The 12,540-nt window shown below is 40.2% G+C and overlaps 1 protein-coding gene across 9 annotated transcripts in view; it reads right to left on the reverse strand.

Annotated features, from left to right (window-relative positions):
* Window positions 1–12,540, reverse strand: part of Bmpr1b (bone morphogenetic protein receptor type 1B) — a 277,367-nt gene that overhangs the window by 10,279 nt on the left and 254,548 nt on the right. For all 9 annotated transcript variants that reach the window (XM_048333724.1, XM_048333730.1, XM_048333728.1 and 6 more), the window contains 3 exons: window positions 11,312–11,450; window positions 6,260–6,452; window positions 5,195–5,492 (listed from right to left, as the gene is read on the reverse strand). In XM_048333724.1, coding sequence (XP_048189681.1) covers window positions 5,195–5,492; window positions 6,260–6,452; window positions 11,312–11,450 — 630 coding nt within the window. The remainder of the gene's footprint in view (window positions 1–5,194; window positions 5,493–6,259; window positions 6,453–11,311; window positions 11,451–12,540) is intronic.

A 12,540-nucleotide genomic window follows, 5' to 3' on the forward strand; every position in this document is an offset into this window, starting at 1 on the left:
TTCCCAACTTAGCTTAGTCAGGAAGCACATTCCAGGCACTCCTTTCATTTGCTTCTGGACCTTCTTCAATTGGGAGATCTGCACAACAGACCTAGTCTTCGCAGCAGGCCTTCTATTTACAATTTAGTACCTAACAGGCTCCACGCTACAATTCATTTTCTCCCCTGAGAAAATATCTTACTCTGACTGGGAAGTACAGAGGACTTGTTTGATCATCCAGAGTGAAACATGAAGAGCTATGTGATTTCCCTGAAGGCATTTTGTGTGTTATTCTTCCTCTTCCCAAGGCAGGCCAAAGTAATGGTGATATTTGCCAGGGATCACCTAAATTCAATCTCTGCTGCATTAGCCCTTGCATCACTTTTGAAAGAATGTACAAAGAAATCAATACAGGGCAAGAAAAGTTTAAGAGCAAGAATTCTCCAAGGAAGCCCCCTACTCTATCTCCTTGCCTAGGACTCTCCCAGAAATGACTTTAAAGCCTAACAGAACACTTACCATTATGCAGACAACTAGGTAAAGATTAAGTTCTCACAGGAAGTTAACATATTAAAAGTCTAAAAATTCATCAATGGCTTGTCACTCTACATGCAATAAAACACGAAACATCTGTGCATTTGCAAGCATGGACCTACACATACACTCATACACATATACACTATAAAAAACAACCAGGAAATGAGTTAAAAAAATGAAACAAAGAAACACACAAAGCAAGTTTAAAACTTAGGCTAAAACCCCAAAATGTGCAAATTTTGACATATAAAGATAAGTGGTTCCTGCCTGTAATCCTCGCTACTCAGGAGGCTGCCATCTGAGGACTGTTGTCAGAAGGCGGCTTGGGCAAGAAAGTCTGTGCAGCTCTTACCTACAATTAGCCAAAAAAAAATAAATAAATAAAAAATAAAATAAAACCGGAAGTGGAGCTGTGGCTCAAGTGGTAGAGCACTAGCCTTAAGCAAAGAAGCTCAGGGATAGGCCCCAGTCTTTAAAGTTGAAGCCCCAAGACCAGCATCAAAAAATAAAAATAAGGAAACGATCTTTAAAGCTCTCAAGTAGAATCTCCACTTATGGCAGAGAAAAGTGGGGTTCCCCATCCACAAATGCCCAGCTAATCTTTACTTACTTGAGTCTAGGAAACAAACACCTGAGCTGCCATTCTCGCAAATTTGTGAATTACTGTATGGGGTCCCCTTACTTCCTGCAAGTTGAGATACTATTCAATTAATTCCTCTAACAATAAACAGAACTAAGTTTCAGAAATACATTACTTCCTTCCTTTGTGTTAAGGTCTATAGAGGGGATGAGGCCTCAGTGTCACGTCAAATGGGAAACATTGAATTCAGCATGGATCTTATTTTCACAATGCCCAGAGACTAGCAAGAGAGATGAGGCCAGTATCCGAATAATCACAATACCAGGTAGACAAGGGCCAGGAAATGACTTCAGGGATGGGAGTCGGCAGTGTCATTATTCCTATCAGCAAAACTAGTGCCTTGAGGATTAAGGTTCACAGAGAAGCAGGGACCTTCCTCACTAGGAATGATGCCATCAAAAGGCAGGCAGTTAGTGGTGAGGACGGGGGACAGAACGAGAACAAAGAATTCAGTTCAGTGAAAGGAAGCAAATGAAGTGGCCTAGGTAGTTCACTCCTGTCACCCAGAGACCCAGAGGCTGGCATCCTCAGCAAGTCCAGCAAGACATTCATAAAACCTCATCTCAACCAACAGCTGAGAGTGGGGGTGTTTGTCTGTCACGTGAGCTATACAGAACATATGAATAGAGGATTGTTGCCCATGCCTACACTGGCAAAAAAAAAAAGAAAAAAAAAAGGTTGAGACTCTATTCAAAAACATACCTAAAACATAAAGGACTATGGGGCATGGATCACTTCATCCATGTGCTCCTGCCCAAGGAATGAGAAGACCTGAATTAAAGTTCATTAACAAGAAAATAAAAACCAAAAACAAAGAAAGCACAGAAACTGCAGAATTTGTAGACAATAAAAATGAAAAGATAGACTTCATCTGGAATGTATAGCAACTCTAGGAGTAGGGTAAGGTAAGGGGACTCCCCCCCAAACTTCCTCTGCAGTCCACATGGAAGCATTCATTTATCCATTATACAAAAACTTGAAGCAATGGGAAGGACACTAGAGAAGCAAATATGGAGAAAAAAAGTGTTATCTACCTTCAAGAGGGAGGTGGGGCCAGTTACATAATCAGTGATCACCATTAGACAGCGTGAGAAGTGCTATGGTGATATATCCAGAGTCACACTGCAGAAAAGAAGACTAAGTAAAAACCATATTTGTAAGGAAATAACGACACAGATGTTTGTAAAGTAGAAACTGTCAAGACTATCAGTAGTTGTTGGGGTACAGAGGGGCTTGTGAGTGTTCAGATAATTATAAAAGCATGATGAACTCTATGCAAGCACCAGTGTCTCACACCTGTAATCCTACCTACTCTGGAGGCTATGAAGTGAGTATCACAGTTCAAAGCCAGCCCAGCCAGGGAGTCTGTGAGACTCTTGTCTCCGATTAAGTACCAAAAACCTGAAATTATAGCTGTGAGGTCAAACAGGAGAATGCTAGCCCTGATAAAAAAAAAAAATTTTTTAAAGGTCAAGGAAAATGTTCAGTCCCTGAGTTCAAGCTGCAGGACGGGCACAGAAAGAAAGGAAGGACGGCTGGGGATATGGCCTAGTGGCAAGAGCGCTTGCCACCTATACATGAAGCCCTGGGTTAGATTCCCCAGCACCACATATACAGAAAATGGCCAGAAGTGGCGCTGTGACTCAAGTGGCAGAGTGCTAGCCTTGAGCAAAAAGAAGCCAGGGACAGTGCTCAGGCCCTGAGTCCAAGGCCCAAGACTGGCAAAAAAAAAAAAAGAAAGAAAGAAAGGAAAAAAGAAAAGGAAGGAAGGAAGGAAGGGAGGGAGGGAGGGAGGGAGGGAAGGAGGGAAGGAGGGAGGAAGGGAGGGAGGGAGGGAGGAAAGAAGGAAGGAAGGAAGGGGGGAAGGAAGGAAGGAAGGAAGGAAGGAAGGAAGGAAGGAAGGAAGGAAGGAAGGAAGGAAGGAAGGAAGGAACAAATGAACGAACCACCTGTAGGTGTGTAAAATATAGTGGTCAGAATAAATGTAGTCAAAGATTAGTTGTGTTGGTGAGAAGAGGTCTGATGAAAATCCCAAGATCATCAAACAAAGACACCACTAAGACCAAAGCCACAGATAACTATGAAATCATGACAATGTCCTCAATTACACTGCAAGAAAATCAATCTGACAGTGGCATGAAGAGATGGGAGAGCAAACAGATGTGAAGAAACAGCAATGTGTCTTAGTCCAGAATCTAGAAAAATGGCAATGAAGGTGTCAAACTGGCCAGGGAAGGTGGGAATGTCATGAAGCTAGAATTCAACCCATTGCTAAGAATAAAAAAAAATATCAATTTCATGGACCAAATCAAATATAGGAGAACAAAGGAAAATGTGAGCCACTCTGTGTTTTCAAAGGGATCTACATAACTAGGAACTAGAAAGCAACAGCAGACTTATCTCATAGCAGGTACAGATGTAAAGCATAAAAGGTAAGCAAGAAAGGAGAGAGACAGGCAGCTCTTGAGCTCAGAGGCACATCATGAGAAAACAAGGGGAGGGGGTTGGGCACTGTGGGTGGGGGATGGGAAGTAGATGATGCCTTCATTGGTCCTCTACACAAAGTTGCAGGGCAGGGTAAAACAGAAGTCAAACCACAAGACATCAAAAATGACTAGGAAGGAAAAAGGAGAGTGCCTTTGGACCTCTTTGGAGAATTTTAACAGGTTATGGAAGGATAGAGAGAATCGACTGATATTGATTGAAAATAATCACGACAAAACAATTTCTTGAGATGAGACTTGGAAAGGGTTGCAGGTCATACGAAAGAATTCAGGAGGGAGAGAGGATTTAATCATCTTTATCAGCAGAAGGTTCATATTTCTCACTGAAATTTATAGCTACCCTCACTTCCCTTGCTTTGTTTTTAGAAATCAACTTCAACTTGCCATTTCTAAACAAGGAAGACCTTCACATATCTGTGGTGTGTTATTAAATCACACCTCCAGAGTTTACTTGCAAGTAAACATGACAACTCATTAGTTTCATTTTCCAAGCTTTTAATAATGTTTATGACTTTTTCTCCCATTATTCTTCTCTACATGCTGCAGAATATTTAAAGAAAATCCATGAGGGTCCAATCATATAATAAAGGCTGTGAATCAGCTGATTTTTGAGAAGGTGGTTAGATGATGGTCATTGTGTACCAGTGGTTGGAAATTTCATTTTGTTTTGTATTCATAACAGAGGTACCATTCATTCTCATTAGATCACACTGGAGATCAAAGGAACTACTCTGATTATAGAAAAGATGAAGGAAAATAGAGCTTGAAGGACTGAACCTTCCATATTGAGCACCCAATACCTCAAGGAATCTACAGGAGTCTGACAGCCATACCCCGCAAGACTGGCTATGTTTATAGCCAGTGTTTCAGCTATAGTATAATAGACCAAATGTGTTTATTTTATTAATCTCCAATGTTTCTCGAAAACATGTATGGTAACTGGGTGCATTGCTTCATGTCTATTATCCTAGTTACTCAGGAAATTGAGAATTGGAGGATCGGGATTTAAGGGCATTTGAGACAAAAAAGAACTAGATTCCATCTTCAAAATATCCAGTGAAAAGAAAAGTGGTTGAATACCCAGTCCAGCAAGAGTGAGATCAAGAGTTCAAATCCTAGTACAGCCCAAAACAATACAAAATGTCTCTGGAAATAATCTTTCCTGTACCACATAGAAGGAATAAGCCATGGCCTTTGTCACTTTAAGACCTGAAACTTCTTCCTACTTCCTGCTACCCACAGGTTCCTAGCCACCTACGACCTCAATTCCGTAGAGCTTAATGACAGCTGCAATCCTCGGACAGAGAGGCCATAATTCCAGTTATGATTGAGCACTGAAACAAGGGCACTGGCCCAAACACACTGCGTCACAAGATAAATATTTGGTCATATTCTTCATCCCTCCCTCCTACTCCTCTACAGTTGACATGGATGAACTTTCATCTGTCTAAATAGAAGATCTGCAGAATGTACTGTCCATGAAAGCTCATAGAAAAGAATCCTAAAAAGTGTAATTACCCACTGGGATACTAACCTGATAAATTTCACCGCCAGGCCCAGGTCAGCAATACAGCACGTTCCATTTTTCTTCACCAAGATGTTCTTACTTTTCAGATCTCGGTGGGCGATTGCTGGTTTGCCTTGGGTACTGAAGATTTCTGTGTGTATGTGACACAAGCCGCTGACAGCTGAGTAGGCTAACTTCAGCATGGATTTAGTGTCTAGGGTGGTGGACTTCAGGTAGTCATAAAGAGAACCATTTTCATGGTAATCTGTGATCAGGTACAACTGTGTCCAGGACCCCGTCCCTTTAATATCTGCAGCAATGAACCCTAAAGGAGGAACAGAAAAAAAAAAGGATTACAAGAATTGGGGAGGAAGACATTTTTAGAATAGATTTGGGAATCATTTGTATTTTCAAACACTACTTTTTTTGTTCACAGATGTCTTTCATTCAGCATCTCACTTAGCTTTCTATGGCCATGATGGTATTAAAGCATTCATACCAGAGATAATTGAACGTTTAAGCACAGAGCAAAATTGGAAATTTGGATAAGAAAACATAATTCCTGTCTGATCATTCATTGATATTTCAATTCCTTTGTGCTATTACAGTGACATATAAGATATTGTTCACAAAACCATCCCTTGGGTCAAGAAGGGTTGGCTTCTGTGCCTTCTACTAGAAATCCAGACAGACCCCATCTAGCCTCTGCAAAGGAAAAGTGAATTGATTCTCAGTATAAACCTCTGACGTAAAAAAACCCTGCAGATAAAACGCCTGCAGGCATAAACGTTTCCTAACTCTTTAACAAAAATAGGCCTCTCCAAATCCCTAAGAAATTCTACTACTACTTTTGCATTTCCCATTAGTGAAGGAAAAACAAACAAACAAAACTGTTGGTTGACTGTTCCATTTCCAGCCTCTCCCCCATTCCTAGTAGTGCCTGGGCCAGGACCACAGGGTGGGTTCGTGGGTTCATGACGAGAAGAAACTATCAGCTTCCTAATGGGTCCAGACAGATAAACTGCTATGCAGATGTAAAGGATAGGGGGAAACTAGGACCCCTTGAACATTGCTGCACAGATTTTCACTCACCCAGAATGTTCTCGTGCCTCATCAGCACTGTCTGGTATATTTCTGTCTCTCGAAACCAGCTGGCCTCCTCTGTGGTGAAGAACACTTTCACAGCTACCTTTTCGCCACGCCACTTTCCCATCCACACTTCTCCGTAGCGACCTTTTCCAATCTGTTTCACCATCTGAATCTGCTTAGCTATTGTCCTTTGGACCTATTAAATCCAAAACCCACTCTGTTACTGTTTTTACAGCATTACAGATTAGCTTAATTTATTTTTCCCTCCACACAAGAAAGAATTACTGCTTGTAAAAGCATTAGGTTCTTTATTTTATTTATTTATTGCTGTATGGATGAGTTATTGGTCTTTATTTATTAACGTTCTCTTCTATACATTTTTGAGATTGGTTGTGGATTCTGAATGACCAAAATATTGCTTCTAACTTATCACACACTTCATTTTACCTCTCGCAAGTTTTGTAAAGAAAAACTGTATGGTCCAGACAGAACAGAATTCCTGCATGTCCACAGTAATGTTTTACTAATCAGAGAAACATTAAAACAAAATGAAATATGACACACTGCGAGGCACATAATGAAATACAGAAAAGGTCAAAGCAGGAAAAAAGCAAAAGAGAGAGAGAGGAAAGTAGGGAGGGAGGGAAGGAGAAAGTGGAAGCGAGAGAGCCAAAGTAAGGAACCAAACATGTTAAGTAAATACAAAAGCCAAGTTGGTGTCTGGGCAGAAAACAAAACAATCAATAGGATTCAGAGTCTAAAACTCAACTACTCTGAAACTAAAGGAATCTATTCCAGGACTTCGGCATTAAGCTGTGACTTCCAAATAGTACTGAATTTACCCTTGGCTGCTACCATGCTATGACTTCCAGCAAAATAAAAGACAAATCTGACCTTGATGAAGTGGTTCTACATCTATGAGTAAGCAAAAAAACAACAACAAAAAAACCCTAGCCCACGGACAGTTTAATCCCAGATGAAATATAAGGAAGAAACTGTAATGCATTGTTTGGCGCACACACACACACACACACACACACACACACACACACACACACAAAATAGAAAAATCTGCAAGATGGTGGGAAGGGAAGGAAGAGAGCAAAGAAAATAGAAGATGAGAAATATTTTATAGAATAAATTCCTTAAAATAAATGTAAATGATGAATATAATTGAAAATTAACAGCAATAACCCATGAAAATTTAATAATGTCAGATTACATATTGTAATTGTCAGATATGAAATACCAGTAACTAAATGGAATGTTTAAGATATAGAAGATCAAATAGAAAATGAACATAAAGACATTATTGAAAGTTGTATTTCTGAAGTACAATAGTCACCACAATAAAAAGTACAAAACAAACAGGCTAAACAACCAATTACAGAGAAACACTAGTAAGAGAGTTATGCTAAAAAGTCATTCAGTAAGTTTTAAAGTAGCTATGAAGAATTATAGCATGCAGCAAAGAAAAAAATCTGAGTTAAATAGTGTCAAGACTAAATGTTTCTGCATATATGATATTTACCCCTTCTATACTTTTGTCAGTGTTTCTATAAATCAGGGGCTAATATCTGTGGTGATTTATAGAATTTATAGACATAAAGAAGTTGTTAGCACAGGGGAGCTAGGTAGTACACACTTGTAACTCCAGGGATGATAGGATGCAGGGCAGATATGGAATTTGTAGTCAGCTACACAGTGAGACCTTGTCACCAATCAAATGGGGCTGAGATCAAGCCTGGTTTGTGTGAGGTCCTATGTTCAGGTCCTAGCACCAACATAAAACACAAAAGGGAGGGAGTGAGGGAGGGAAAGATGGAGGGAGGGAGGGAGAGAGGGAGGAAAGGAAGGAAACAAAGGAAGGAAGGAAGAGAAAGGAAATGCAAAAACAAAAAGTAAAACTAGTAAAATCATATGAAAAAATTGGCAAGTGTTTTGTGTTGTTAATCAAGTAAAAACTGGAAATGTTTCTTAGGTCTTGTATTTTTAAAGACCATGCAATTTCACTAAGCCAAACTAGACAATCCAGAATGATCTCATCTCATAGACAGATGCCTTCTATCCCCCTCTGCCACCCAACATAATAGAGCATAAGGATAAGGACTTGGCTTTGGGAAGGAGGTTATTTGAGTACCATACACTTCTACCAGCTAGGCTTGGTTCTGTTTTACCATAGGAGATGATTTTCACAATTCAAGAACCAGTTGCCACATCCATTAGTGACACTAGTCACAGAAAGATGGCCTCTAGAATAAGAGAAGACTGCTTTTTTTCTAATAGAAGGATGAAAGAGCACAAGAATCACTGATCTGCTATGACGTGATCATGGAGCCACATTCTGATAAGAAGCGAGGGTATGCGTGACAGGCGTGTGGTCAGCTACTGGGCTTTGGAGGAAGTGACTAACCATGAGGCTGTGTGATAGATTAATCCAAGGGTGGATTCATAGTTTGTTGGAGCTGGTGGAAGCTAGGAAGTGAAGCCTAACTGGAGAAAGAGCTCACAAGACGTGCTTTTTGGGAAAATATATTTGATCCTCGCATTCTTTGTTTGTCTGCTTCCTTATTGCCATAAGGTGAGTAGCCTCTTCCAACACAGGTTCCAAACTCAGGCCCATAGCCGTGGGGCCAACTGACCTTGGAAACTACAAGCCAAAATAAACCTTTCCTCTTCTGAAGTGATTTTTCTCAGGTGTTTTGTCACAGCACTGCAAAGCTAACACAGAAGCCAATGTTATTCAGTGGTATCAACCCTATAGAAACATAGCATTCTTACATGTAATAAAACTAAGGGCTGAAAGCTTCTTAAAACAAATGACAGGGGCTGGGGATATGGCCTAGTGGCAAGAGTGCTTGCCTCGTATACATGAGGCCCTGAGTTCAATTCCCCAGCACCACATATACAGAAAACAGCCAGAAGTGGCACTGTGGCTCAAGTGGCAGAGTGCTAACCTTGAGCAAAAAGAAGCCAGGGACAGTGCTCAGGCCCTGAGGACTGGCAAAAAAAAAAAAAAATGACAGAATCACTTATTGACTGACTTGGACCCACTAACTGGGGATACAAAGTAAATATTCTCTCTAGCCCCAAAGAGGACACAAACCAACAAAGACACAGCTACATTAGCACCAATGATAATATTATTTAACCGTACAGGTTAAATAATAAGCCCAAAGGCAAGTGTGAGACAGAAGGTAAATAAATCACTTCAGTCTAAGATGGTTGGGAAGTTGCTGGAGGTAAAACATGAATGTCTTATATTGAAGGAATGTTCCATGAAGAGATTACATAAAGATCCTAGCATAGGTTGTTTTTGACTCCCAAGGTGATGCTAGAGCTCCAGAAATGGGAGGGGGTAGGAGGAGCGAATAGGTTAAGTATTTCAAGATAAGAAGACCTTATGTGTGTGTAAATATGAAATACCATGGCAACGCTCCTATAAACAATGATGTCCTTTTTAAGGAAACTGCAAGTTAGCAAGATGAAGAGGGTGGGTAAAGGAAGGGTGAGGAATATGGTCACCTCTATGTGTGAAAATGAAATAATAGGGAGGGTAAAGGAAGGTGACTATGGCCCCAAACAGGTGTGAAAATGGAACAATGGAGCTTTTGGAAATTAATTTGGGAAAGGCCAGGGGATAGGGAAGAATGATGGAGGGTGGGTCTGGTCAAGGTACATTGCAGGTATACATGGACATGTCAAAATAAAACTCCCTCGTATAACTAATTGTTGCTAAGGAAAAAAAAATAAAGGAAAATATTAGAGCGGGGGTGTTAAAATATTACATCTACAAAAGTAACATAGAAAGATCTGTGATTTTAGGCAGGAAATGCCCGTGTAATAAGATGAGTTAAAAGGAGAAAACAGAAGTGGAATGCATCTGTATTAATTCTAATATCAGGAATACTGAATACATTAAAGCCAAATGGAAGCTTCCTATGTATTTTTCTGTAAATATAAAGTGTAATGTTACCTATTCACAAATACAATAATGGTATTTGTAGCATATTAAGTTATAAAACTAAAGAACCCAAGCTGTTCGATCATTACAGAAGTTGTTTTTCTTTTAACCTGAAGCACCATTATTTTAATCAGACTGATTAAAACAGCTGCTTATGGGCTGGGGATATGGCCTAGTGGCAAGAGTGCTTGCCCTCGTGTACATGAGGCCCTGGGTTCAATTCCCCAGCACCACATATACAGAAAACGGCCAGAAGTGGCGCTGTGGCTCAAGTGGCAGAGTGCTAGCCTTGAGCAAAAAAGAAGCCAGGGACAGTGCTCAGGCCCTGAGTCCAAGGGCCAGGACTGGCCAAAAAAAAACAAAAACAAAAAACAGCTGCTTAAGTTCTTTGCAAAAAACAAACAACGTGGTCTCAAAACCAATAGAGAAGATATCAACAAAGAAGATGTTGAAAGTGATGAAGACAAGGAAAACTAATCCTAAGATTTATTAAGGAAAATAATTTTCATTACAATTATTACCATATAGCACTCCAACAGTCTCACTTGATGGTCCCCCAAAAGCAGCAAGTAGCTTTTTCACTGAAGTCAATGCCTTGTATATGGCACGCACTGCCATCAAGGTGGGCAAGCAGAACATTAAACCTCTCTGAATGGAAAAGGTCAGCCTTCAACCTGAAACCTAACACTGCGGCTGAAATGTAGACGTCTTCCTTCGTCCAAGTTCTCAGATCCTGGATGAATGCAATACTTTTTGCCGTCAAAAGCCAGGCCAAAGTGCAGTAATGCTATCCACACTGAAAACAGAGGGAAGATGGTCCCCCGCTTAATGTTTTCTAATCTGCTCTTCATCAGGATGTCTGAGGGTCCAGGCTGTAACCAGACACTCACATTAAAAAACAATCAGCTTAGCCTCCCTAATGTCAAAATGTTATCAGGAAGGCCTGTGCCTAAGATCCGGTGTCCACCTCCTTCCCACAGCTTGCTCTTCCTCCTGAGCCCGATCTGTTTCAGTAAAATGAAACCCTGTGTTTGCTGACATTTCCTTTCAGAAGACATTTCCCTCCAACTGGGGCTATGGTCGTGTCCTACCAGCAGAGGGAGGCCGGACCCGCTTCCCGAGCTCTGAGACTGCTGGATCAAGTCTCTCAGGGATTCTCCCGGGGGAATGTAGGTCTCATCTTGCTCCAACCCAATGCTGTACCTTGGTCTGGCTTCTTGTCTTTTATACCTAAAGGTTGGACAAGGGGAGGTAATTGACAAACTTAAATGCAATGGTGGACTGAAGATAAAGAGCGGTCACAAACGGTCAAATGCTTGCTATTTGTTATACTTGGTTGTTGTGTCAAATATAGATTATATTTTTCCTACTCGCTGACTTTTTAAATTTGTCACATTTTCTTTGCTCAGCTATTTATAAATGTTCTGCTTTATGTCTTTTGAGAAAACGTAATACTTCCAAAGAATTCCAATACTTCTCTAAAATCTTTTCCTTTCAGGTCCCTAATTAATTAAAATTTTTCATTTACAAAAATCATGACAACTAACTGCAATATAAGGTAACATACAAAGTGATAACAAATACAAATGGCATGGAATTAAACTTTAAACCTTTCAGTTAATTACAAAGTCGCTCAAGTGGCTCTCTCTTGTAATCCTAGCTCCTCAGGAGGTAAGATCTGAGACTCATGGTTCAAAGTCAGCCAGGACAGGAAAGTCTGTGAGTGTGAGCTTCTTGCTGCCAACTAACCACACTCTCACACACACAGCTGTAAGTAGAGCTGTGGCACAAGTGGTGGAGTGTTAGCATTGGGCACAATAGCTCAGAGACAGTGTCCAGGTCCTGAGTTCAAGCCCCAGGACCAGTACAAAAGAGAAAAATATAAACTTTCAGTTAATAAGATCTTATTTGATTAGTTGATCCATCTGTGAAGTATCACAAATGAATACTGAACTTCTTAGAAGGCAAAGATATAAAGATATTATATTTCACAAACTTGGAAACAGGTTTTATTTTTGATAACTGAAACTGCTAATATCATAACTTATTTTAATATTTAGTCTACAAACAAAGCCTCAAATCTGTAATACTAAATTTCTTAGCTTAGGAAATAAGGAATTACTAGGACCACTCAAAACTACATATGGTAATTCATTTGCTTAAAACAAAACTTTAAGCCCCAAGGCAGTGGTTCAAGCCTAGATATATAGGAAGATGTTTGAGAATTGCCTTGAGTCTAGAGGCTCTATCTCCAAAATAACCAACAAAAATTCAGGCCAGAGATGCTTCTCAAGTGGTAAAGGGCCAGCCTAACAAGAAA

Source organism: Perognathus longimembris, chromosome 24 (assembly GCF_023159225.1).
Source record: "Perognathus longimembris pacificus isolate PPM17 chromosome 24, ASM2315922v1, whole genome shotgun sequence".
Taxonomy (NCBI): domain Eukaryota; kingdom Metazoa; phylum Chordata; class Mammalia; order Rodentia; family Heteromyidae; genus Perognathus; species Perognathus longimembris.